This window comes from Sphaerulina musiva (genome assembly GCF_000320565.1).
Source record: "Sphaerulina musiva SO2202 unplaced genomic scaffold SEPMUscaffold_5, whole genome shotgun sequence".
NCBI classification, from domain to species: Eukaryota; Fungi; Ascomycota; class Dothideomycetes; order Mycosphaerellales; family Mycosphaerellaceae; genus Sphaerulina; species Sphaerulina musiva.
In genome coordinates, this window is record NW_016017387.1 from 903,103 (window position 1) to 928,395 (window position 25,293).

The following is a 25,293-nucleotide window of genomic DNA, read 5'->3' on the forward strand; positions in this document are numbered from 1 at the left end:
GGACTTGCCTGCGCGCGCCAAGTTCAGGTCTGCTTGCGCGCTTGCTGATGCGATGACCTGCCTTCGCTGCTCCCAAAGCGGCAGCAGTGGCACCAATTCCAGCCAGGGTCGCTGCAAGGTGTTGATCGGAAGTCTTCCGTTGTGGCCGCCCACGGCTTGAACGCCCAGAGGACCTGCGAGACAAGCTAGTCTTACTACCATTGCGGCTGACGAAACTGCCGCCGAAGGCCAATTCGGAGTTTGATGAAGACGAGGATCCGTTACTGAATGTGAAGAAGCCGCCATGCTTCTTCTGGCGTTCTCGTGAATTGCGTCGCTGAGTTCGCGAAGGAGAAAAGAAGTTTCCGAAAATGCCGCCTCCACCCTCGTCTTCAGACTGTCGCTTGTCATTACGATCGTGTCGCGCATGTTCGGAGCGTCGTGGGGACACGCGCGTTGATCTCCGCCTGTGCTCTCTGCTGGAGGATCTTGACCTTCGTCTCGAGCTGGCTGCAACGCCTGCAGCGCCCAACGCAGCAGCAGCAGCTATGCTTCCAATGCCGATTCCTGAGGCCTTTCGGTCTCTGGATCTCGAACGAGACTTGGCCACGCGCCTCTGTTCGACAGTCCCGTCTTTTCTACGAACTGTCACGAACTCGTTATGATCAGCTCTAATCGTGCCATACTGCGATCGTCTCCGCTTCTCTCGGCTGGAGCTGCGACTGCGCCGCCTCACTGCCGAGCTCTCGCGGTGCCCAGATTTGACACTATACGTGTCGTCAAAATTCTTTCGATCGCTGAAAATTGCATTTGCAGCAATGCCAGTGCCTACCGCTGCCAGACCGGCGCTTGCAAGACCCATACCAGAGTGCCGATCCTCCCGTCTCCGGCGGCTCGAGTCGGATGCATAGTAACGACTCTCCTTATCCACGCGCTCAAGGCTACCCTTATGCAGCAGTCTATCCCTACTCACGCGTCGCCGCAACGATTCGAATGAATCTGATCTTTTGTGGTAGTGATGCACACGCGGCGCATCCCAAGCTGTGGTCCGGGGATCGAAGCAATATTTGCACACGCCAATGTACTCGGTATACATTTCCATTTTCGCCACATCTTCGGGTGAGGAAATCAGGTTGAGCAGACCATCCTTGAGCTTTGTCATAGGTCCCTTGTGCTCGTGAAAGCGGCCTTGCTGCATCATACCGCCTCCACTGTTGCCGTCGGAGGGGTACTGATTTCCATATCCAGTCGGTAGTGGTGGTCGTGGCGGACCTTGGTTATTGCCGCCGAAGCCACCGCTAGTGGCCATGTTGGAGCCTGACTGTCCGTGCTGGTGATGGTGATGATAGCTCTCGTATGCTGCAGCTCCCGCGGCCGCCGCGCCTGTCGCATACATTCCTGCGCTGAGATGATTAGTAGTCTTACCTGCTGGCACATTACCAATTCCATAAGTGTTCTCGTAGTTCGGCCCGTAGGCACTCGTCCCTGCCTGTGATATGCCGTAAGCACTCGTCACTTTCTGCGCAGACGCAGAGGCATTCGCCACTTGAGGTGGCGATGCGTAGTAAACGCTAGCATCAGATGTGTGCCTTGACGGTCGTTGCTGGGTACTCGTTGGTTGCACGGTAGGCGGGTACTCGATAGAAGTTGACTCGCGTTGCTGATATGAAGCTGATGCCGTTTGTCCGGGTCCTCCAGATGGTGAATGTTGTTGTGAGGCTGACATTTTGCCGTTCTTGCCAGTCTTGCTGAGCGCTGCAACTCCTGCAACTCCGGCGAGACCTGCAGCGACGGCACCAGTTGACGAGGTTCGCGAGGGTTTGGAGGGTTTTGTTGATGATTTCAGAGGTTTCGTTGCACTGAACGAGGACTGCTTGCCTGGTTTGGCTGAGGGCTTCGCAGGCGTGACTGGCGCTGAATAGGACGTGGTGTCATTGTAGAAGTCAGCGGCGCTTCCAGCGCCAGTATCTTGAGCAGGGATCGGGACCGCTGAAGCAGCCATCAGGTGATGGTCAGGATTCACGAGCATGTTTGGTGAGGCTGGACGGTTGCCTGGTTGATGGGCCACAGACTGTCCCTCGTCGAGATAGTAGTCTGCAGCATGCCCATAGCTGTCTGCGCGGGTGATTCCCACCTGTGGAGCGGCCTGCTCATACGGCGCTGGAATGTCTTGTCCGGGGAACTGAGATTGAGGCACAGAAGCTGGCAATGCGCCAGACATAGTATAGTAGTCCTGATGTTGTCCCATCATGCCCCCTCCTCCATACTGTCCCGGAAATTGCTCCAGACTCGCCATGGCTGGAATCGCGCGGGAGCTCTCTGTGACCACCTCTGGCTCGTGGCGACGCGACAATGGCTTATCCCTGGTTTTATCAGATGTGGTGGAGCTCTTCCTCTTCTCCTTGCGTTCGCGACTGGAACTGCGCTTCTGTTGCGCCTCCCTCTCCTTGTCCGCCGCCGTCGCACTCTTGCCACTGCCTTTCCGCCTCTTTTCACGCTCATCGCTGGGACTTCGCTTCTTGGCGCTGCTCCTCCGCTCGCTTCTCGCCGTCTTGTCGTCGTCCTCCCACTCGTCGTCGTCTTCGTCGGGCAGCATGCGCAACGCACTTGCGGTGAGGGGCCTTGTCTCCACTGCACTCACGCGACTCATTGGCGCAGTCGCATACGAGCTGGAGGTGGGACTAGCATAAGTCGCCGCACTCCCATAGGCAGATGGAGGAGCAGAGAAGGACGAGGTCTCCTTCTGACGATTGCGGTCATCCTCCTCATATCTAGAGCTGGTCTTCGCACGCTCCTCGGTGTCAGCATACCTTGCGCTGCTCTCGTATCTGCTACTCCGATGCCGTCGGGAGCTTCCACTCATGACACTCGCAGAATCGTCCACATCTCCGCGCGTACTCCTGCTGCTGCCGCTGCTCTTCTTGCGCCGCACCTCCGGCCTCCCAGAAACACTCGTGGTTTCTCTGTCCTTGTCGCCACCCTTTTCGCTTCGCCCTGTAAAGGCCGCTTTCCACATTTTCACAGAGTGCTGGTCTCCAAGAATTGCAATGTGCTCGTCCTGGCGAGCTGACGTCGGCGTCGTGTTTTGATCGGTACCTGTATCTCCTGGGTCGTATACCTTATAATGAGGAATAATAATGTGTCGAGCAGAATTCACCGCAAGCGACTCATCGTCGGCCGCTCTGCCATCGTGGCCGATTCGTCCAGAGTCGTTCGTTCATTGGACGGTACAATGTATGCGTTGTACTGCAGACGCGGTGGCTGGTAGCCTGGGTAGCACGACAAGGATGCTTTGCGCTAGTTGTGGGTTGAAAGTTTATTGAAGCTTGTGTGGCGGACACTTATTCCAGCTCTCCACGTCGTACCTCCTAGTCTCAGCACGATATGGTAGGGGATTCATATTGGATGGACGCAGTGGTATACAAATTTCTACAGGACCTACATATGTGAGGTCGAATGATGGAGGAACTGCGGGCCGTTGTCATGTTTGACAGTCTCTGCTAGGCTCCTCCCTTGCTTCATCTGATCTCTCGGCCGATCTTCGGTTCTCCATCTTGCTCCGTATCTGGCCCAAGTCTACCTTATATATGCTAGGGCTCGCACTGTGCGCTAGAGACCACGTAGTTTCGAGCGCATGAATGAAGGCTGAAGCACTCCATGCAGAGCTGCATCTTGTGTCACAAAACATCATTACCAGGCACTTGCCAGCACTCTCACCTTGACCGTGAGGTAAAGACAATCCCCGCACATACTGGCATACTGCCATACTGCGGCAGTGACCAGATGCAGTGCATATGATGGAGTTTACCAGCAGTCGACGGTACGCCCAACTTCATCTGAGTCGCAACCCGATTGGTTGCAATTTTTGGTAGAGAGACACCGCATTCGTTTGGTCTCCGACAACGCTTATCACAGTCGACTCGCTCATATTGGATTGCCATAGTGTGCCCGTAAATTGATAATCTGTGACCGTGATGGTTCTGCTATCATCAGGATCTGTTCTCGCGTCATGGCCATGAGTTGGGCGATCAGCGCCTCCGGCATTGGAGTCTGAGCAGGCGGTGGGGCAGCTTGAGGGGGCGGCACTTGCTGTGGTGGAGGCTGATAGAAAGACGACTGCGGCGGAGTTGGCGCATATCCGGGCTGGGGTCCATAGCCAGGAGGGTAGCCATGCGGCGGTGGCGGCATCGGCGGCTGAGCTTGCGGTGGATATCCGGGGGTTGGTTGCGCTTGTGGTTGGTATCCTTGTGGTGGCATTGCTTGAGGTGGAATTGCGGGCGGAAGCTGAGTTTGCGGCGGTGGGGCTGGTTGAACGGCTGGGGGGGCCGTGGCCACGAGTTGATTGACGACGGTGCCGTCGACCAAATCTAGCAGCAGCATCGCCTGAAATATCGCGTAGGCCAGTTGAGGAGCTTGAGTCAACAGGGCAGTGGCTTGACCTGGGTTGGAAGAGCAGAGGCCTTTGACTTGGCTGATGAAGTCGATCAGCTGGGGTGTGGGTATCTGATTAATAGTTCTGCTGATGGCGTCGAATGCGGTCACGCCAGGTGGGAGCTCCGTCCCAGGGGGAAGTGGAGGTAGCGCAGAAGGGTCTGGTCGCGGTGGTGCTTGTCCTGGTGATGAGCGTCAGTATACGACATGATGCATGTCCTCTTGTGTGTACCTACCATTCATGTTGAAATGCGCAGGTGGAGGCGCTCGATTACTTTCTGGCGGCTGGGTCTGGTTGCCCGAACCACCTGCGCTCCGATTGTCATTGCTATAGTCCACCCGCAATGTTCGCCCATTCAGATCAGACTCGTTCAGGTTGCGCACGGCCGAGGCGGCCGCATCGGTGTCTGTATACTCCAAAAAGCCAAAGCCCTTGGGCTGGCCGGTCTCCTTGTCGTAGACCAAGCGGAAGTTAACGACCTGTCCTGCGCGGCCAAAGATGTCCATAATCTGCTCCTCGCTCACGCCATATGGAATGTTGCCGATGAAGACCACGCGACCGCCCTTTTCGCGTTGCGCCATCTTGTCGCGTACGCCTTTGCGGCGGTGTGCTTGTCGGTCGTGTCCGTGTCCGTATGGGTACGTGTGCGTGGCACTGTTCGAATGGAGTGCTGAACAGTGGGGCTGGTCTCGTGATGAGCGCTGCAGGAAAAGATTTGTTGTTGTAGTGTTGTGCAGGTAGTCGGTGGACGCGCGATGTTGTCTGCTGTAGGAAATGTATGTGCCTCAATGACAGTAAAGTGAGTACAAGGGTACGGTACGTACCTACGGCCTACCTAACCTCGTGAAAGTCCATTCAGCCAGCCAGGCTGAGCCAGCCAGCCAGCCACAAGGGTCCAAGCTCATAGCCGTGCTTCCGAGAGTCCAACTACATGTACATGTACCTCATACCTCATACCTCCTATATACTATGTACCTCCTCCCTCCCACCTACATGTACTTACGGTACCACCCGACCACTTCGACCCCTTCGACCACCTCCAGTCCTCTGTCCATACTACCACCGGCCTGTACCCCCCTATACCCCCTTTCCTCCTCCATCCCACTACACGTATGCTGAGCCTCCCGGCATGTCTCAACGCTACATACAGTCATATTCACCCCGAGGTGTCCATATGCAGGTACAGTAGAGTTCATGTAGTCTGTACATGTATGCGAACAGTGTCGCCTCCGACCCGTAGACCCACCTCCTACCTCCGTAGGAGGTAGATATACACAGATATGCCGTAGGAGTCCCAAGGGCGCCCCATCGCCAGCTCATACCTGTCCTACGACTCGCTGGTCTCCATGGGTCCGGCCGGTGGGAGGCCATGGCACTACGGGGGACACTATCAACAAGCATCTGTCAGCCTGCACCCTCGGACTGCCCAAAGAAGATGTCTCACGTCTCGGAGCAGCCTGGGCACAAGTAGTTCGTGCCGCTGACTCGGGCGCCGTGTCCACCAGAAAGATCTCCGCTCCGCTACGTCATTACCACTGCTTCATAATGTATTTCTTCCAGCAGCTCGGCAGACTAGTAGTACATTATCTCCACTGCGGGCGGATCTGCTACCCTCCAATGCCTTCCTCCTCCTCCAAGGCCTCTTCCAAGTCTCCGAAATTCGAGGACGTCTTGACGGATAAGCTTACCACGCTGCAGCAGAAAATGTCTACGCAAAAGGTTCTGAGACTGCCTGCCAAGGGTGCTGGCTACGAAGCCATCACCGAAGAAGCGGAGCCGATACCCAAAGCACATTCGCATGAGGTGGTGATCAAAGTGCAAGCATCGGTACGTGCAACGTCGCATGAAGAAGACTTTTGACACACACACACTCTCTCTCTCTCCCTCTCGAGCGACAGCTAAACCGTGTTCCGCTGCAGACGCTCAACTATCGTGACCTCGCCATCGCAAAAGGCGCATACCCCTTTGCCGTCAAGGACAATGTTTGCATCTTGTCCGACGCGGCCGGTACCGTTGCCGCCGTTGGGCCCAATGTCACATCTTTCGCAAAGGAGGACATTGTCATCGCCAATTTCGACACGACGCATCAGTATGGCCCTCAACCGGATTGGGAGAACGGGCTGGGTGGGCCAGTCGATGGTGTGGCGCGGCAATACATCACGCTGCCCGCGAGCTCTGTCGTCAAGGTGCCTAAGGCTACCAAGCTCTCGTGGGCCCAGCTTGCCGCTCTCGTCTGTACCGGTACGACCGCGTGGAATGCCCTCTACGGCAACCTTCCTCTCAAGCCAGGTCAGTGGGTTCTCTTCCAAGGAACGGGTGGTGTTTCGATGACGGGACTTCTGTTGGCAAAGGCCGCAGGCGCAAGAACCATCATCACATCTTCATCGGATGAGAAGCTCGAGAAAGCAAAGACCGAGTACGGTGCCGATCATACAATCAACTACACAACGACACCCGAGTGGGGCGCAGAGGCCATGAAACTCACAGAGGGCGCGGGCGTAGACATCATCTTCGAAAATGGCGGGTCGGGAACCATCGCTCAGTCGTTTGAAGCTGTCGCCCAAGGTGGTCAGATTGCAGTCATTGGGTTTCTCAAGCCTGCTGCACAAGAAGAAATGCCGGATGTCGCGACCCTTGTGCTCGGCAAAGGCTGCATAGTTCGTGGTGTCAACGTCGGTTCCAAACAGCTCACGCAAGACATGGTCAACTTTGTGGCGAGCAAGAATTTGGCTATTCCGATTGAGAAGACCTTCAAATTTGAAAAGGATCAGGTGATTGAGGCGTACAAGGAGCTGGAAAAGGCGACACATGTCGGCAAGATTGCCATCGAGATTGCGTCGTAGTTGGCACGGGAAACGGTACGTGTATAGCATGATAGGATGAACAGAACTCATAACGACTTATCAACAGCACAAAGTAGCACTCATGCGAATTTGCCTGTGTCTGCTGCCTTCAAATTCCATCTGTCTCACGGCTGAAGATCTGTGCTGAAGCACTGGCTGTGTCATTCCACTGCTCAGCGCGTGATTCAGCAAGCATCCCTTCTGGCCTCATCAGTCTTACTGATTGATGTAGCGATTGCTTGTCAACAAGATCACCCAACAAGAACATATAAAGGAAAGGCAAGTCGCGTAGTAAGCCAGTCCTGAATCGTTACGGCCATAGATCCGATCGTGCAAATTGATCTCAAGTGTAGGATCCGGGCTTTACGCTCGACCGTTCCAGCGTTCTCGTAGCGATCGACGCGGTTCAGAGCAGAGACAAGATTCTTTGGCAACGGTCCATTGCACAGAGCCTCGTTACATACGTATCTCGTTATCCATTCCAAGGGTCTAGGCCGACGAGTGCCAGGCATTGTCGTCTTGTTCGTGTGCTACATGCTGTTTTTCTGCCAGGCCCAATCATCGGTCGCATGGTACTGAATCACCCACTCTCCGCCCTCGTCCTCCCATCCCCACTCTTCGTCCTGACATGACTCAACAGCGGCGGACTCCCCCATTCATGTCTTGGTGTTGTTCCCCCAGGCGTCCCGGGTCTCCTCCGATCAACAGGACTCCAATGCCTCTTCAACGCATCTCCGATCATCTGATCTTCCTCGTTCTCGCCCTCGTCCCCAGCGTCACCCCCCACTCCCTCCTCTTCCTGCTGCTGCTGGACAATTCGCACCCCACCACCACCGCCAGCCTTCAAACCTCTCCTCAATAGGTCCTCACTCCCCCTCGGCACGATCCTAGTCTGCACACTCCTCTTCTGAACCAAGTCCTCCTGAATCAAGTTTTTGAAGTAAACCTCAGCAGCCACAGTCTGACTATACGCCAGCGGAGTCCAATCACTATAATTCATAGCTTGTGGATTTGCTCCAGCTCCCAGTAGGATTCTCGAGGCTTTCAAACTTCCACTCGCAGAAGCATGGTGCAAAGCCGTGTTGCCATCTAAATCCACCCCATCCACTCTTGCTCCGTGATTCAGTAGGACTGGAATTAGTGCAACACTGTTGGGACACGTGGCAGCCAAAGCGAGGGCGTCGAGGCCAGCGGCATTTCTCAAATGGACAGAGGGTGTTTTACACTGTGTGATGAGCAAGACTCCAGTGTCGACGCGTCCGTGTTTAGCAGCCAGCATGAGCGGGGTGTTGTGCTCTGTGGTTCGCGAGACTTCGGTAGCGTCATGGCCAAGCGTGAGGAGCAAATGGACGATTTCGGTAAAACCAGCTTCGGCGGCCAGGTGAAGCGAAGTGTTGGATTTGTCGGTATAGTCGGTGTTGTGGAGGAGGAGAGGGTGGTTCTTGAGGATGCGGTGCACGAGGAGCACGTCGTTGAGGAGAATCGCTCTGCGGAGACGCGTTGAGGGCGGGATCCTGTGGAAATGGCTGTCTGTTAGGGGAGGGGAGGCACACAAGCTTCAGAAGGTGGTGGTGGTGGTGGTGGTGGTGATGAAGGGGGAGGAGGTGGTGATGGTGGTGGTGGTGGAGACGGTGAGGGGGTGTAGGGGCCGAGTCATACATCTCGTCTCTAGACTTGAAGGCATGTCATCTCATCTCATCGTCTGAGGGCCGTGGTGTGTTGCTTGAGACCGGCTCAAGACTTCAAGGCATACATCTATATGACAAACTCCTCAAAGCAGAGAAGGTGCCCGTTCAGATGCAGGAAGGAAGGGAAGGTAGGGCCGTAGGGCCAGGTACAGTAAGGGCATGGAACTAGCGTAACTCTATATATAGATTCTACAGTACACTTTTGCCCTCCCGTCACCTCCGTGTCCTCTGTTCTACCTGACTGTATATGTAAAGTCTAGCGGCCGTGGGAGTATATGTACATGCTGAATATACAAGCCTGTCGCAACAAGAAATGGGTGGACGACCGGGCAATGCTCCCTGCCACAACACCGGATAACGAGCCTCATACATCGATGTTTACTGAAGTCCATCACGCCACATAGGTAGGTATTGAACTCACTTCCGCCGCAACATTACTTTGGAGCACATGTTGATCAGCCCGATCTTGGCTTCGCTCTCTGGAAATCCAGCAATGGCCTGAGCAGCCTTATCAACATAATCCTGCGCCAGTGCTCGGGTCTGCTCGATGCCGTTGCTCTGCATCACGATGTCTCGTGCCTGTGTCAAGTTAGAAAGGCTTCCACAATAGACACGCCGTGGGAAACTCACCCTCTGCGCATCCCCTTTCTCCGAAAATTTTCGCCCGACCAGCGTGCCCAGCTCCTTGTTGTCCTTCCACGCAAATAGTAGAGGCGCAGTTGCAAGACCCAGCTCTAGGTCTGCGCCTCCTGGCTTTCCAAGCTCCTTGCCACTCACGGTGTAGTCCAGCATATCATCGACCAGCTGGAACGCCAGCCCAAGATTCTTGCCGTATTGATACGCAGCCTCCACCACTTCCCGTGGGTGTTCTCCCAGCAATGCTGCAGCACGGCACGACTTGCTGATCAAGCTAGCAGACTTGAGATATGTCTTTTGCAGATAGTATGTAATCGTCTCTTCATTCCAGGTGGGATATCTCTCGTCCGTCGCCGTATTCTTCAACTGCATGAATTCTCCCTCGACGAGATTCGCAATGACCGTGGCTAGCAATTCCGTCACCTCTGGATCGCGTAGACGGGCCAGGGCCACGGATGCTCGTCCGAGCAAGAAGTCTCCGGCCAGAACTGCCATCTTATTGCCAAACTCGATATTCGCAGACGGATTCCCCCGCCTTGCATCGGAGTGATCGATCACATCGTCATGCAGGAGAGAGGCAGTGTGGATGAGCTCGGTGATCTCTGCCAGCCGTCGTTGGGATGGTAGTACGGAATCATCGGAGGCGAGCTCCGCGGTTTCGGCGCTGGGTGCTGTGAGAGGTGACGAGGGATTTGCATCGGCGAGCACGGAGGGCGAGGAGATGGGCGTGTCGACGCTTCGCTGCATGCTAGCTCGTGACCGCGGGCGTTGTGGGAACAGTGAGGTGGCTTGCGACATGAGAAGCACCAGCATGGGCCGTACGTATTTGCCCTCGGACTGAGTATAGTATTTCGAGACGGTGTCCAACATGGGATGGCCTGAGCCGAGCAGCTGTCGTATATTGCCCGTCATGAACTTCATCTCTTTTGCAACACTCCGCAATGGGTCAATGTCGAGGCCCATGGGTCCTGGCGGAGGCGCGGCGTGGAAAAGCTGCTTCGCCTGCGACACGGCGGCGGCGACTGCTGACTGCTCTCGCTGGAGTGTGGCATGGTACAGCTTCCGCCGGCTGTGATGAAACGACCGGTACAGTATGGGTCGAAGGCATTGTGGGCAGTGCGGATTTGTCGCGGCCGTCACCGTCGTCGTTCGTTGGATCGTCGAAGCTGTGCGTGGCCCAACAAAAACTCGCGGCAATGCCGCTGCGCCGACAGGCATATATGAGGCAGCAGAGAAAATTTCACAGGGGCCGTTGGGTCAGCAAGAAGCTACGCTGGTGCTGTATATCGGAAGTGAAAGAGCGTGATGACGGCGGTGTCAGCAATATGAATGTACCTACGAGGGACATGTATAAGCCAAAGTCATTGATGATTTCGAGACTTTGTAGCTTGTCGATCACCGTACTAGCTGTGCTAGTTCCAGGGAACTGAACCCTGCCCTGCGACGGTCGGCCAAAGCGGCCAACCGCCATCCGTTACCCCCGGCTTCCGTCTTCAACTTCATCTTTATACTACTTCACTATACTGTTACCTACAGTCTACTCGTAGACAGCTTATAATATGCCTCGGACGTACGTACCTAGAGGCTTAAATGTTATAGATTATAATAACTATTAGGTCTATATCGCTATATAGCTTGCGGAGGGTATCTTATATATATAGATAATCGCTAATTTATACTACTAACTCGGTATTACTATTATATAGCGTATATTCGAGCGACGACTAGTAATCTAGGGCCTTACTATACTATACGCGCCTTCAAATCGACGATAGTACAATATATCCGACGAGGTCGATAGCCTATAGATACGTATAGCGTATACCTATAATAAGCTACGACTTATAGACAATAAGGCAGTAGCTATACTTACGATTAATAGCTAGAATCTTAGTACGAGAACGTATCGGCGTATACGTAAGGAGCTAGAGTTTAGGAAACAGATACCTATAGTAGAGTAAGTATATACCGATAAGCTAATCGCTACGGCGCTCGTAGGGGAGCTCGTAAAGTTAGAGGTAGAAGTATATAGTAAGGGCAACCTATATACGTATCTACGCTTAGAGATAAATATAATTAGGAGGTACGTAGGGATACTATTATATACTCGCTATATACTCGTGTACTAACTCGCCTTAGGGATCGTATCTACCGTATTGTTAAATTGCTTAATCCGGACGCTGTTTAGCGGCGATACGAGAGAGCGAGAGAGTACTATAGCGCTATAATTATACCTAGACCGCTAGCCGCTATCTCGATAGACGTATACTACAAGTTTGAGTACTAGGGTATTTAGATATATAGTAGAATCGATATATACGCGCGATATATAGAGTAGATTTACGTCGGTATTACTAGTAGGTTAGCTGTCTTAGTACTTGCTTAATATATCGCGATACTACGCTATAGTAGATACGCGCCGGTAATTATACGCTCGGATCGCGGAGGTAAGACTATTCTAGCCGCCGACGTATACTATATAGTACGTTGTACGGCTTACGACGTCGATAATACTAAGCGTAGGGCTCGTAGCGAGGCCGAGTTACTACTACTACGATTCGGTAAATACTTCCGAAAGTTCCGATATAGTATAAGTAAGATGAATTAGCGTATCGAGGCATAGTAGAATTAGTAGGCTAAGGCGCTAAACGGATAGCGCGCGTATTTCTATAGTATAAATGCTACGAACGAATTTAACCCTAAGTTATTAGGTAATCGTATTGCCTTCCTTGCGATTTATACTACGATCCTCTACAAGACAGTTATAGGGTTCGTAAACGTATAGAACTATTATAAGATTCGGAAGTAGAACAACCGGCCCTTCTCTATTCTAGGTATACCTTATATATTACGGCATTATCTAGAGCTCTATAGCGCCGCGTACTAAGGTATACGTATACCTAAGGAGGTTCTATAGATACTCGAAGGGACGCTAGAAGGGTTTGGTATATATACTCGCTCTCCTCGTAGCCTACTCGCTAACTTAATAACAGACCTCGAGGCCTTTCTTCCCGCCGATACCTACGAATAGTATAAAGCGACCCTCCTCCCCTATAGTATCGCGCTGCCTATTAGTAGTACGTCGTACAACGCAGCGACTAGCGACCGTACGTACCGTACGGCCTATATTACCCTACGTAGCCTAGTTAATAACTATATTAGCTTAGAACAATAGCTAATACTCGGTATACTTCTAAAGCTATTAGTAGTAAGAGATTAGATTCCTACGTAGTAGACGGCCGAGGCATTTAGAGACACTAGTAATACGCTAATCGCGAACGAGGATATAGGTATTATCGAATTCTATAATAATCCGTAGGCTATAGAGCTAGCGTAGGAAAATTCTCCTCTACGAGTATAACTACGAGCTAAGCGAGCTAAGCCCTCTAGGGTATATATTATAGTACGCACTATTATCTAAATTCTTTTCTATATATATATACCCTCTTACTATAGCCGACAACCTATCTAGCCTCTAGGCCGAATACTGTCTAGTCGTACCGTCGATTCGATATAGCGTTATATTCTACAAGTTTAATTTCTGCTCTTAGTACTATTAGCTTAATCCAAACCCTCTAGGTACTACGTTCGTATATAAAGTATTACGTATACTAGAAGGTAGCCTTCTAGCTACTACTAGACAGCTGCCGCCGCCGCCGCTGCCGCCGCTATAGCTGTAGCTAGGGCCGTCGCAATCGTAGTAGCTAGTACCCGTATACTAAGTAAAGGTTAGTCGCCTTAAAGCGATCTATATAGCGAATACTTAGCGACGGTTAATAGGGCTTCTAGACATTCGCGAGAATCCTATAGTACGCGAATACTGCGCGTAACGAGGCTAATATTGCGTTTAGGGCTAAGGCCGCTATAGCCGTCGCGCTAAACGCAGGCGCGCTACCTCCTACTATACGTTAGTAGTAGCATTAGTCTACGCCGGCCCTACCGTCGTTGCGGTTAACTCCGCTGCCTCCGGCTATCTCGTTTAATATTAGCGTTATAGTATATACGTAGCGAGTTACTATACGAGTGCTTAAGAATAGTAATAATAAGTAGAAGTACTACGATCCGGTTGCCTATACCGACCTATATAACTATTAGACAGATCGCGATCGAGTAGCTAATAGCGCTAAGAAGTTATTAATAGACTTTATACTCGCGCGATTCGAGCCGAATAAATTACCTACGTAGCCTATTACGGCTATTAAAGACTTCTACGACGTATTCTTCGTACGATTATTCTATACTAAGACTAATAAACCGAACCGAGTATTATCTACTAGTATCGTAAGCGTAGACGTCCTCGAGTCTATAGAGGTATTTAAGGTACTACTACCTAGCCGATCCGCCGTACGTACGTACGAAGCTAGTATCGTCGTTTAGCAATACAAGTAACTAAGGCAAAAGCGTAAGGATAGGGAGGGTACTATAGCCTTACGCGCGATACTAACAGCGAGCGTAGCGAGTAGCTATATAACGCGCGTAGTATCCGAAGTCCTCTAGAGTATCGAACAGCTCTACGGCGATAAGTACAATAACGACGACGACGACGACGAGCTTAGCGACGCCGCCGACGAGCTTAGCGAGCTATTTATTAAAAAAGAGAAGGCATTATAGATAGAAAGCGTAGTTGACCCCCGCAAGCTACCTAAGTTTGTCGAAATCGACGGTAATACCGATATAGACAACGCTTATATTAAGAAAGAGAAGGCATTATAGACAGAGAGCGTAACTAACGCCCGTAAGCTACCTAAGTTCGTCGACTTAGAAGCGACGCTAGTAGCGAGCGCGACGAGTAGTACTACCGCTACGCCTACCGCTACGCCTGCCGCTACGCCTACGGCTAAGCGATACAAGCTAGCGGTTCTAATCGGAGAGAGGGCAATAACCAGAGCGCTAAGTAAGAAATAAATCGCCGTACTCGCTATTAGTATCGATAGATATAAGCCCGTAGGGCCTCCGGGGCCTAACGCTACGGCGGTTACTATTGCTACTGCCGGCGCCGCCCGGTATTACTTATATAGAGTATAGATACGAGTAGAAAAGACTGATTTTTATAGCTATCTACTACTATCGACTTATATCTACGACGGTATACCTATATTATAGAGTTTGCGTAGGGTCGGCGGACAATCCGATTAGTTAGATATACCCGGCGCTAGCTTATGTTCGCTAACTCGCTATAGAAACGCTATAGATCGCGTATAGCCTATCTAACTCGCTATACTCGCTACGGTATATCGCTACTATATATATAAATAGGTAGGTATATATATACCTATCTACTAATTATACGTACGTAGAATCGTAGTCGATTCCGGTATCGATACTCTACCCTACGGCTATACCGCTATAGCTATATTATAGACTATACGCCGGAGCTCGTCGACGTATAGTATAAGCTACTCTACCTAATCCTCTAATTTGCCTATCCTATCTTAAACGGTCTCTACCGTAGCCTATAGGCTATCGACCGTAGCCTATAGCGCTTTAATAGTAGCCTCTAGCTAAGCGATTCGCTACGAATCGCTAGGGGAATCGTTAACGGGTATCTCGGCCTAATAGCCTAACTTAGTATATCGCTTATAGTAGGCACAGATAATACTATTCTTTACGTCTACCTTATATAGCACGTCGCGCGGACCGCGAGTATACTAGTAATACGGATCTAGCGTATTAATATCCTCTATAGTCTCTATAATTCGGCTAGCTTAGTCGAACTTCTATAGGTTATTTTTTACGACCTTCTTCTTCGTCGCGTCGTCGCCCGTAGCCTCGTCTAACTAGCTCTACTATCTTTCGACTAAGCAGAACTAGAAGTTGCTAGAGTCTATAGTAGTAGGCCGGCGCGGGTATAGATCGGAGGTATATACGGCCCTATATATAGCGAGTTAGTAGAGATTTAGTAGCGAGTAAGGTAAGTCTACCTAGTATCGTCCTCCTTATCCTCCTTCTTATCCTCCGAGGTATCTTCGGTATCGGTATCCTTGTCTATAGCGTCGCCGTTATTTATCGTAGATATGTTCCTACTAAGTGCTACTAAAGTAGCAGATACGAGGAATCTATAGTATATTAGTAATATACGAGTTTACGCGCTACGTAACAACGTACTAAGGTTCGAATAATATAGTTATCTACGTCTGCGGCAGTAGAGGAGAGAGAGTAGACGTATTATAGTAGTAGATTCTTTCTTCGAGTTGCTATAGCGATAGCTTTATTATATAGGTAACTTATTATTAAGACAACGGATCTAGCAACAAAGAGAGAGGTAAGGTAGCGACGGATGCGGCGGTAACGGCGAGGTAGGCGGCGAGTATGTAGCGAGTGTGTGTGGTAGTATATAGTAGGTAGAAGGGTAGAAGTAGTATAAAGTTGAAGTCAAAGCCGGGGGTGACGGATAGCGGTTGGCCGCTTTGGCCGACCGTACCCTGCCCTGCCCTGCCCTGCTCGAGCTTTTGGTGTGCCTGCGCGCGGTCTGGTCTACTGTCCCTGTTGTCCCTGTTGTTCCTGGGCAGTGGGCACAAGGAGCCCTTATTAACTATATCATACCTTCAAGTTACATGTACCCATGATCGTGCCTGTCACTGGTGATGGTGCTGCTCACAACCACGCCTGCTGCCAAGGTGGCTCTCGTGGAATACTGTAGACGGCAGAAAGACATTGATGAGGGCTGCAGCGACGAGGCAAAGGAGCGACGCGAAAAGCTGTCGACGACAGAAATTGGCAGCCCACTCGAGCATCATGAGCTGGTCGAAATATCGAGGTTCTTGGTGCACGATGCGGCTTCTGATATTGCAAAGGCATGGCGTCTAGACTCACTACTGAAAGGTGCCCATGTCTATCAGCCTCCGCCGCCCTCGAAACCAGAGCCCGTACGTTCATATGCCCCAACTGCATCACTGCCACAGTATGCTAATCATTACGCAGAGCAGCGAGTACAAACGCTTGATGCAGCGCCTACGTGTCGAAGAAGAACAACGACAGTACGAACGAATGATCAACCCTCCAGCTCAACCAGAAACCTTCGGCCAACGCTTCCCCATGGCGACTTCATCATTCGGAGCCATTGGATCCTCAACCGCAGATGAAGTTGACGAAGTGACCTATGCAGATGTCAACAGGCAAATGGTCCTGATCATCAACGTCTTGGTGTCCATCATCTGCACCAGCGTGGCAGTGTGGATGGCAGCACGCCGCTGGAACGTCCCACAACGAATGGGATTAGCGTTCTTCAGCAGCACTCTTGTGGCCGTCGCTGAGGTGGCCATTTACATGGGCTACATTCGACGCATCCAAGAGTCCAAGGCAACAGAGAGAAAGCAGATCGAGAAGAAGGAGATTCTTGATACGTGGGTTATTGACGCCAAGTCCTCTTCGTCGTCCCAATCTGCTATTCCGAGCGACTCGATGCGGTTCAGAAAAGGAAAACACCGTTGATCGCCTCCTGAGAGTACCTAGGGTACCTCCGATATTGAAATTCTTTCTGCCTGAGGATCACGTGGCGCAAATCACGAAGGGTCGCGCTCCTAGCGCGTTTGCCAAAACACATCAACAACTCTGTCCTATTCGCTGGACTTCTTCCCGCACTTCTTCCCTCTCTTACGACTGAGATGAAATAAGGTATCAACCAACGGACCACCATTCTTGCCTCTTTATTCCGCATGGCCGACAGAGATTTCCACCACCCGTTTCAGCCTTATGCCATCCAACAGCAGTTCATGGAAGGCGTTTATGACTGCATCGAACAAGGCAAAGTGGGCATCTTCGAATCTCCTACTGGGACAGGCAAATCTCTGAGTCTGATATGTGGCTCGTTGACATGGCTTCGCGAGCACAAGCGAAAGACCTTTGATGAAGCTATGGCCAGTGTCGAGATCGAAGATGATGAGCCAATCTGGATCACTGAACATGCTCGGCAAGAGCGCAGCCGCGAAATTCGACAGCTGAGAGAGGAATTCGAGGCGCGTCTGACTGCTGTGCGCGAACGGGAGAAAAAGGCCAGAGAGCGAGCTCAGCGCGCCGCGAATGGTGAACCATCTTTCAAGCGGCAGAAGAAGACAAATGCCGCAGCTGAAGACCCCGAGGACGAGGAGCAGTTCATGTTGGACGACTATGAAAGCGAGAACGAAGCTGCGTCTGACGGTACACTGTACTCTGTCGAAACTAGGCGACTCATGGAGAAGCTGGGTCTGTTGCATACGATAGCGAAGCATGGAAACGCCGAAGACGACACCAATGAATTGAAGATATATTTCTGTTCCCGCACGCATTCACAGCTGTCTCAGTTTATTGGCGAGCTCAAGAGAGTCAGGCTGCCTCCTGGTTATCCTCCCGAGCAAAAAGATTCAAGAGGAAAAGCAGGTGAGATGACTGAAGAGCTGAAACATCTGACCTTGGGTTCACGTCAAAATTTGTGCATCAACGCCCGCGTCAATAAGCTGCCCACATTAACAGCAATCAATGAACGATGCTCGGAGCTGCAGCAGCCAAAGACGCCTGCGGACAAGAAGTGTCAGTATCTGCCACAGAAGGACAGTGAGCACGTGGTACTAGACTTCCGGGACCACGCTTTGGCGGAAATCCGTGATATCGAGGACCTGGCCAAATTAGGTTCGAAACTGCAAATCTGCCCATATTATGCTGTCAGACCTGGCATCGGTCACGCCGAGGTCGTAACGCTGCCCTACCCTCTTTTGTTGAACAAGGCTTCGAGAGAAGCACTGGGTATATCTCTAAAAGGGCACGTGGTCATCATCGATGAAGCACACAACCTTATGGAGTCGGTTGAAAGCATACATTCTGCCTCCATCACGGAGCTCCAGCTCCAACAAGCAAAAGCTGGGGTTGCGGAGTACTATCGCAAGTTCAACAAACGATTGAAAGATAAAAACAGAGCGTATGTAACGCAGATCATCAAGGTAGTTGCCTCGCTGCTTCACTTCATGAGCAATGTGCGCCAGCAGAGCAGCGATGGCAACATCACGACTGCGAATGCACTCCTTGCTACGCAAGGCGCTGATCAAATCAATCTTGTCAAGCTCGTCCACTACATCACCGAAAGCAAGTTGGCACGCAAAGTCGAGGGCTACATCACTCACCTCGCTCGCGCGGAGGCTACTCGAGCGCGGAAGCCTGTTTCTGATAGTGCTGCAGCAGAAGTCCCAACCCTTACTCACTTGCAAAACTTTCTGCCATGTTTGATGAATCCTGCTAGAGAAGGACGCTTCACTTGGGTCAAATATGATGGCACAATCGCTGTGAAGTACATGCTGCTCGACCCGGCCGAGCACTTCCGAAACATTGTCGAAGAGGCGAGGGCAGTCATCCTCGCCGGTGGTACCATGTCCCCTATGGAAGACTACAAACAGCAGCTCTTTCCTTACTTAGATGACATCACGACATTCTCGTGCGGGCATCTGATACCATCAAGCAACCTCTTCGTGCGAACAATCACATCCGACCAGAACGGCTCCATCGATTTCACCTTCAAGTGCAGAGAAAAGAACATGATTCGAGCAGGACACGCACTTTTACAAATCGTGCCGAAAGTCCGAGGAGGTATGGTCGTGTTCTTCCCCAGCTATTCCTACCTCGAGGCAGTTCACCGCGCTTGGAACTCTGCAGGCTTGACCTCCCGCCTTGAAGCCCAGAAACCAACTATTTACGACACGCGCGGTACCGCGGGTTCTGATCCTTTCGCGTCTTACAAAACCGCTATTCATGTCAACCCCACCCGAGGCGCTCTACTGCTCTCCGTGATAGGCGGTAAACTCTCCGAAGGCATCAACTTCTCCAACGAACTTGGTCGATGTGTTGTCGTAATTGGTCTGCCTTTCCCCAACTACAATGATCCCGACTGGAAAGCCAAAATGCAGTACCTGGAAGAAAGGGCGAAACAGAGAGGAGAGCCGAAGGGTAGAGCCAGCCGAGAACGTGGAGAGAACGTCACGATGAGGAGTGTTAACCAAGCCATTGGTAGGGCTATCAGGCATAAGGATGATTGGGCGAGTATACTACTTTTCGATGAGAGGTATGACGACGAGAGGTTTAGGCGAAAACTTCCAGGGTGGATCAGAAGTTGTGTGGATGAGAAGGCGGCGGGAAACGTGGAGAGTGTGGTAAGGGAGTTGGAAAGGTTTTTCGAGGGCAAGAATCAAGAGGAGATGCTGGATTCTTAGCCTACCGTATGGTGGCTGTTTCTGGTGCAGCACTGTACTATACCTACCTGGTAGGTACCTAAATGTACGTAGGAGGTAGCGTCCGTTCTCTGTGCATCTCCATTGCCAGTCTGTGAGTCTAGGTACAGGTACTTATGCACGTTCGCATATCCATTTTGCATAGGAAATGGATGAGTCAGCAGCCTATGAAGCTTGTACCTTGAGGTACCTACCTACATGTACCTAGGTACATGTATCTATTCACTTCTATCGACCCTCATATGCAAACATACCAAACATGGCTACGCGACGGGTCACTTAGCTAGTGAACAACACCATGGTGTCACGACAATACCATTGAACAGTAATACGATACCAGGCTCGTGTGTCGTCGACGGACCATGTTCCACTTCACACCACTGCTGGGCGCGCAGTCCGACTCGCCTGCCTCACAGTCGCTGCTCGAACTCGACGGCGGCGTCAAAATCCTCGTCGACGTGGGCTGGGACGAGACATTCGACGCCGAACAGCTGCACGCGCTGGAGCGGCATGTCGCCACCCTCTCCGTCGTCCTATTGACCCACGCCACCCTCGACCACCTAGGAGCCTACGCCCACTGCTGCAAGCACATCCCGCACTTCCGCAACGTGCCCGTCTACGCCACCACCCCCGTCGTCAACCTGGGCCGCACTCTCATCACTGACCTGTACGCCTCCGCGCCGCTCGCCGCCGGTGTCATCCCCGCCCGTGCCATCGCCGCCAACACTGCCCTTGCGCCCGACGCGACCCCAAGCCTTCTCTTTCCCGCCCCCAGCGCCGACGAGATCGCTGCCTATTTTGGCGCCATCCACCCTCTACGCTACAGTCAGCCGCATCAGCCGGTCCCGTCGCCTTTCTCCGCCCCCGTCGGCAACCTCACCATCACTGCGTACAGCGCTGGACATACCCCGGGAGGCACGATATGGCATATTCAGCACAGCTTGGAGAGCATTGTTTATGCCGCAGACTGGAATCAAGGCCGCGAGAACCTGCTGTCAGGCGCGGCATGGCTGTCTGGGGGTTCCAACATTACAGAAGGCCTGCAGAGGCCGACAGCGTTGATATGCAGCTCCAGGGGAGTGGAGAAGACGGAGACGCTGACGCGGAAGAAGAGGGACGAGGCTCTGATCAGTTTGATCAGGGAGACGATTGCGCAGGGTGGTAAGGTTCTGATACCCACGGATTCGTCGGCGAGAGTGCTGGAGCTGGCTTTTATTCTCAACCACACCTGGCGGGAGAACGTTGAAGGTCCACATGCCGACACGTACCGTAACGCCAGGATATACATGGCGAGCAAGACAAGCAAGAGCACTGTGCGCCAGCTTTCGAGTATGCTGGAGTGGATGGACGATGCGATTATCAGAGATGCAGAGGCAGCCATGAGTAAGACACAAGCCGATGAGGGCAGAGTACCGAACTTGCTAGACTGGCAATTCATCCAGCAGATTGAGAGTAAGAATAAGCTTGACCAAGCATTGCGGCGGAGGAGACCATGTATCTTGCTTGCTAGCGATGCATCGCTCGAGTGGGGCTTTTCACGACAAGCCATGGAGAAGCTGGCCGAGGATCCGCGCAATCTTGTCATTTTGACTGAGAGTGTGGCACAGACCAACACATCCCGATCCAGTCTTGCCCAGCAGTTGACTGAGTTCTGGCGGGCTAGCAGCAAGTCAACCTCGCAGACAGGCGCCAAGGTCGTTGGCACGGACGGCCGAAGCATACAGCTTCGCCATGCTACAGCGGAGAGTTTGACCGACGATGAAGATGTGATGTATCAACAATACGCAGCACGGCAGAGGCAGCTGCGTAGCAACATACAGGGAGACAGCACCAGCAACGACACGGCCACTGCTGAACTCGCCGAGGAGCAAGCGGAGGAGTCCTCTGATGATGACGACGAGGATGAGGATCCTGAGCATCAAGGACGAGCACTTAATCTATCCGCACAAATGACACAAAGCAACAAGCGAAAAGCTGGTCTGTCAGATGCCGAGTTGGGCATCAACATTCTCATTCGAAGCAAAAATGTACACGACTTCGACGTGCGGCATAGGAAAGGGCGAGAGAAAGTCTTCCCATTTGTCCAACGCAAGCCGAAGAGTGACGATTACGGCGACATCATCAAGCCCGAGGAGTATCTCCGGGCAGAGGAGCGGGATGCAGTCGATGGTGTGGACATGCGAGCTGATGTGAAACAAGAAGCCACTGCGGTTGGGCAGAAGCGAAAATGGGGTGATGCTCATGGTAACACCAAGGGAAAAAAAGACCGCAAGCCACTGCCTGACAAGCGACAGAAGGTGGAGGAGAAGCATGCGCCAGATGACATTGACGCGCTTATCGCAAAGGCAACAGGGGTCGTCGGAGGTGGCGATGCTCCCGAATCTGGGTCCGAAGACGACGAGAGTGATTATGAGCCAGATGAGGGCGAAGACAAACCACCTCGAAAAGCAGTCTTTGTTACGTCGCAGCTGGCGTTGCAGATACGAATCGCACATATTGATTTCTCCGGCTTGCACGAGAAACGAGATCTGCAAATGCTCATACCACTCATCAGGCCTCGTAAGCTCATCCTCATATCTGGGAGCGTGTCTGAAACACAGATTTTGGCCGAGGAATGTCGACAACTTCTCTTCAAGGGCGGCGAGCCCAAGTCCGACGTTTTTGCACCTGTCATCGGTGAAGTAGTGGACGCTAGTGTCGACACGAATGCTTGGACGATCAAGCTCAGTCGACAGCTTGTCAAGAAGCTTACGTGGCAGAACGTGCGAGGTCTCGGCGTCGTCGCAGTCACTGCTCGCCTAGACGCGGAACCCCTGGAGGATGGGAGCAGAGATGCAGAAGACGAGAATGTCAAGAAGAAGCTCAAAATGATCAAGGGCGACGCCGAAGGTGGTGACGAGGATAGCAAAGCTGGGCGAACTGGAATTCCAGCTGTGCCCGTGCTCGATCTGGTGCAAAGCATTTCCACGACATCGCATCAGCGAGCCACGCAGCCCGTCCACGTGGGCGATCTGAAGCTGGCCGATATGCGAAAGATGATGATTGATTCCGGTCACTCCGCCGACTTCCGAGGAGAGGGAACGCTGCTGATTGATCACACAGTCATGGTTAGGAAAAGCCCGTCGGGCAGGATTGAAGTCGAAGCTGGGCCTGCTGGACTCCGGCAGCCACAGTTCAGGACGAGAGATTACGAAGGCAGCTTCTATGCAGTAAGAAAACTCATCTACGGAGGCCTAGCGGTGGTGGCCGGTGTATAGTATATCACTCGCAGAACCATAGGGTCGGTTGTGATCCCATGGCAAACCATGGACCCAGCATTAGTGTTACCCTTTTCAATGCGGCGAATTCACGTCTTGCGTCAATTGGTCATTTTCATTTCTCAGGCCATACAGCCAAGAAAAGAACTTATGATCTGCACAGATGCAGTTGCATTGTGACCACGACACTGTGGCAGTATTCCCGGTTGTTTTTCTCCGCCGCCAGAGGCACTGACCAACAGCAAACGGTAGAGCGCATGGCGTCTCTGTCAATCTCGTGCTCCACAGGCGTCGCGTGCCAGAATTGACCACTCCCTAGATCATTTCAGACAGACCAGATTATGCCTATCAGCAGTCCATTTCGAGCCGACTGACATACTCACAGTTGCTTGCTACAGCATCGACACCTCGTCTGGTAGTCACCACGCTGTTGGGGTGCTCGCCTGATCTGGCAGTTTCCAGTAGCATAAAACAACAGCATCGCAGCTCGACCTCCCAACTCATTCTGCAGAGCAACACTCACTCCACTCCATCGACAGCAAAACCAAGTGCCACTCGTGGATCGACCTTGATTCATCATCAGCGAAGTCTATTTCACCACCATCCTGTCATACAATCAAACTACCATCCTCTCTGTGCCTCGACCAAACGCTTATGCCCTTTGCACCCTACCAGTGGCGTGCAGGCACAGGTTACATCCCTCCCAAGGACTCAGTGCCAATGCCAATCGCTCCCATGTACCAGACCTATGCGGGTCCACCCACTGCAAGCCCTACCTACGCTCACTGGATCGTGCAGGCTCCTGGGCAACAAGCCGTTGTTGCCGCTGAACCACCAGCTCCAGCTCCAGTCCCCAAGAAGAAAAAGAAATCCACTCCACCGCCACCTCCGCCTCCACCACCTCCTCCGCCGCCGGCTGCGTTGACTGTGGTATCTGAAGCAAGCTCGGCCCCCAAGACCATCGTCAAAGGAAGCGGATGGCGTATGGTAGGCAAATCAGCCGGCATGATCACCGTCGAGATCCCACCTCCACCACCACCCCAATCCGAAGCACCGCAGAAGGAGAAGGCGAAGAAGGTCGTCGTCGAACAACAGCAGCCGAAGAAGACGAAGAAGAGGATCGTGTGCATCCCGCCTCCTCCTCCTCCGCCATCCTGCTCCATCTCCCCTAGCGACTCCGTCTCGGCCCACTCCACCACCGGCAGCGGCACCAGTCTCGGCAGCGCAAGCAAAAAGTCTGGAAAATCCAAAAGCTGCCCGAACACTGCCACTACTACTACTACTACCACTAGGACGGAAATCACCATTAGCAGTAGCAAAAGGGGTAAATTGTCCCGACTCAATGTGTTGAGTCTTCGTGGAGGAGACGCGACAGTCGTTGCCGGAGGAGCAGAAGACACGGAGACGACGTGTCCGACGGTGTTGCCCGGTGTAAACTACATGTTCCCCCGCAAGAGGGAACATACAATTCTTCACATTTTCAACAAGGCTGCGCCGGTCTGGGAGGAAAAGTATCAGGGACAGGCTATGGCGTTCAAGATGTTCAAGGTCACGACGAAGTTTACGGTCAAGGTGAGTACTACAATATACCATATGGCGTCAGGATATATATTTGTTTGTGTGAGAGAGAGAGGTTTGAAGTATTGATCGTTCGGCTGACTGAAAGTTCAATTCTTCTTCCCAAACAGGACGTCATCGAAAGAGTATTGAAGAAAGAAGGAGGCGAGGCGTGTGATGGATGGGGTGCCACAGAGTGTCATGAGCAAGGGGAAGGATGTTGGAAGAAGGTCAGTTGAACTTTTTCTACATCACACCAAGTTCCTTTTGATATTTTGTGGCGAAAATGTGTGGATTGTATGCTGACTATTTTTTTTTTCTTCTTCTGTGGTCTCACAGGGCACTACAATCCCTTACAATAGCGACAAAGCTGCAGGTTCGTTGAGCAGCATGGGTTGGGATGCCAAACGTGGCAAGGAGAGAGGACCTGTCTGGTTGGTGGTGCACAAGGTCTAGTGCTGAGGAGACCTTTACTTGCCAGTCTGCTTGGTTGCAAGACTGTGTGTTTTTTGATTGTTCAGCTTGTTTCTGCTCGACATTTCTCACTGAGATTGATCACTCGATCGGACCTGCGAAATGCCTCATTACCTTAGTCAGAACGATGGCTTGTTTGCTTTTACTTCTGCTTTGCCACGGGGATTGGGGTCGGCGGTATGCTGGCATGTATCATGCGAAGTCAAGCATGGCCCTCGTGGCAGCTCATCACTGCTG

The 25,293-nt window shown here is 52.2% G+C and overlaps 8 protein-coding genes across 8 annotated transcripts; 5 read left to right on the forward strand and 3 right to left on the reverse strand.

The window, feature by feature from the left end:
* Positions 1-3,393: 3,393 nt before the first annotated feature.
* SEPMUDRAFT_149256 (RRM_1-domain-containing protein) lies at positions 3,394-5,186 on the reverse strand. Its single transcript, XM_016905442.1, has 2 exons — positions 4,647-5,186; positions 3,394-4,592 (listed from the first exon to the last, which is right to left on the reverse strand). Exons 1-2 carry the CDS (start codon positions 4,990-4,992, stop codon positions 3,904-3,906), a joined length of 1,035 nt encoding a protein of 344 aa, XP_016760755.1. The 5' UTR covers positions 4,993-5,186; the 3' UTR covers positions 3,394-3,903.
* Positions 5,187-6,115: 929 nt separating this feature from the next.
* Positions 6,116-7,254, forward strand: SEPMUDRAFT_44100 (NAD(P)-binding protein; the record flags this gene model as incomplete). Its single annotated transcript, XM_016908917.1, has 2 exons — positions 6,116-6,238; positions 6,331-7,254. 2 exons carry the CDS (start codon positions 6,116-6,118, stop codon positions 7,252-7,254), a joined length of 1,047 nt encoding a protein of 348 aa, XP_016760756.1.
* A 580-nt stretch (positions 7,255-7,834) lies between these two features.
* SEPMUDRAFT_44755 (ankyrin) lies at positions 7,835-8,767 on the reverse strand (the record flags this gene model as incomplete). The annotated part of the gene is made up of 1 exon (XM_016908941.1): positions 7,835-8,767. A coding segment is annotated over one exon (933 nt), but the record flags the coding sequence as incomplete, so codon positions are not given.
* A 393-nt stretch (positions 8,768-9,160) lies between these two features.
* On the reverse strand, positions 9,161-10,908 carry SEPMUDRAFT_149258 (decaprenyl-diphosphate synthase subunit 1). Its single transcript, XM_016905443.1, has 2 exons — positions 9,573-10,908; positions 9,161-9,521 (listed from the first exon to the last, which is right to left on the reverse strand). Exons 1-2 carry the CDS (start codon positions 10,794-10,796, stop codon positions 9,360-9,362), a joined length of 1,386 nt encoding a protein of 461 aa, XP_016760758.1. The 5' UTR covers positions 10,797-10,908; the 3' UTR covers positions 9,161-9,359.
* A 5,167-nt stretch (positions 10,909-16,075) lies between these two features.
* Positions 16,076-19,750, forward strand: SEPMUDRAFT_163738 (DNA repair helicase; the record flags this gene model as incomplete). The annotated part of the gene is made up of 2 exons (XM_016908077.1): positions 16,076-16,444; positions 16,500-19,750. The coding sequence occupies exon 2, from the start codon at positions 17,234-17,236 to the stop codon at positions 19,748-19,750; it is 2,517 nt and encodes an 838-aa protein (XP_016760759.1). The 5' UTR covers positions 16,076-16,444; positions 16,500-17,233.
* On the forward strand, positions 16,163-17,009 carry SEPMUDRAFT_108129 (uncharacterized protein; the record flags this gene model as incomplete). The annotated part of the gene is made up of 2 exons (XM_016900720.1): positions 16,163-16,444; positions 16,500-17,009. 2 exons carry the CDS (start codon positions 16,163-16,165, stop codon positions 17,007-17,009), a joined length of 792 nt encoding a protein of 263 aa, XP_016760760.1.
* Positions 19,751-20,046: 296 nt separating the features above from the next.
* Positions 20,047-23,102, forward strand: SEPMUDRAFT_149259 (Metallo-hydrolase/oxidoreductase). The gene has a single exon (XM_016905444.1). The coding sequence runs from the start codon at positions 20,131-20,133 to the stop codon at positions 23,023-23,025; it is 2,895 nt and encodes a 964-aa protein (XP_016760761.1). The 5' UTR covers positions 20,047-20,130; the 3' UTR covers positions 23,026-23,102.
* Positions 23,103-23,679: 577 nt separating this feature from the next.
* Positions 23,680-25,038, forward strand: SEPMUDRAFT_117210 (uncharacterized protein; the record flags this gene model as incomplete). The annotated part of the gene is made up of 3 exons (XM_016901317.1): positions 23,680-24,597; positions 24,714-24,812; positions 24,922-25,038. The coding sequence occupies 3 exons, from the start codon at positions 23,680-23,682 to the stop codon at positions 25,036-25,038; spliced, it is 1,134 nt and encodes a 377-aa protein (XP_016760762.1).
* Positions 25,039-25,293: the final 255 nt, after the last annotated feature.

Bases quoted from the DNA above. Each gene is read 5' to 3' on its own strand.
- SEPMUDRAFT_149258 (XM_016905443.1), bottom strand. From the start codon at position 10,796: ATGCCTGTCGGCGCAGCGGCATTGCCGCGAGTTTTTGTTGGGCCACGC. The intron at 9,522-9,572 runs GTGAGTTTCCCA...AACTTGACACAG, and splicing joins AGAAAGGGGATGCGCAGAGG to GCACGAGACATCGTGATGCA.
- SEPMUDRAFT_149259 (XM_016905444.1), top strand. From the start codon at position 20,131: ATGTTCCACTTCACACCACTGCTGGGCGCGCAGTCCGACTCGCCTGCC.
- SEPMUDRAFT_149256 (XM_016905442.1), bottom strand. From the start codon at position 4,992: ATGGCGCAACGCGAAAAGGGCGGTCGCGTGGTCTTCATCGGCAACATT. The intron at 4,593-4,646 runs GTAGGTACACAC...GCTCATCACCAG, and splicing joins TGCGCATTTCAACATGAATG to GACAAGCACCACCGCGACCA.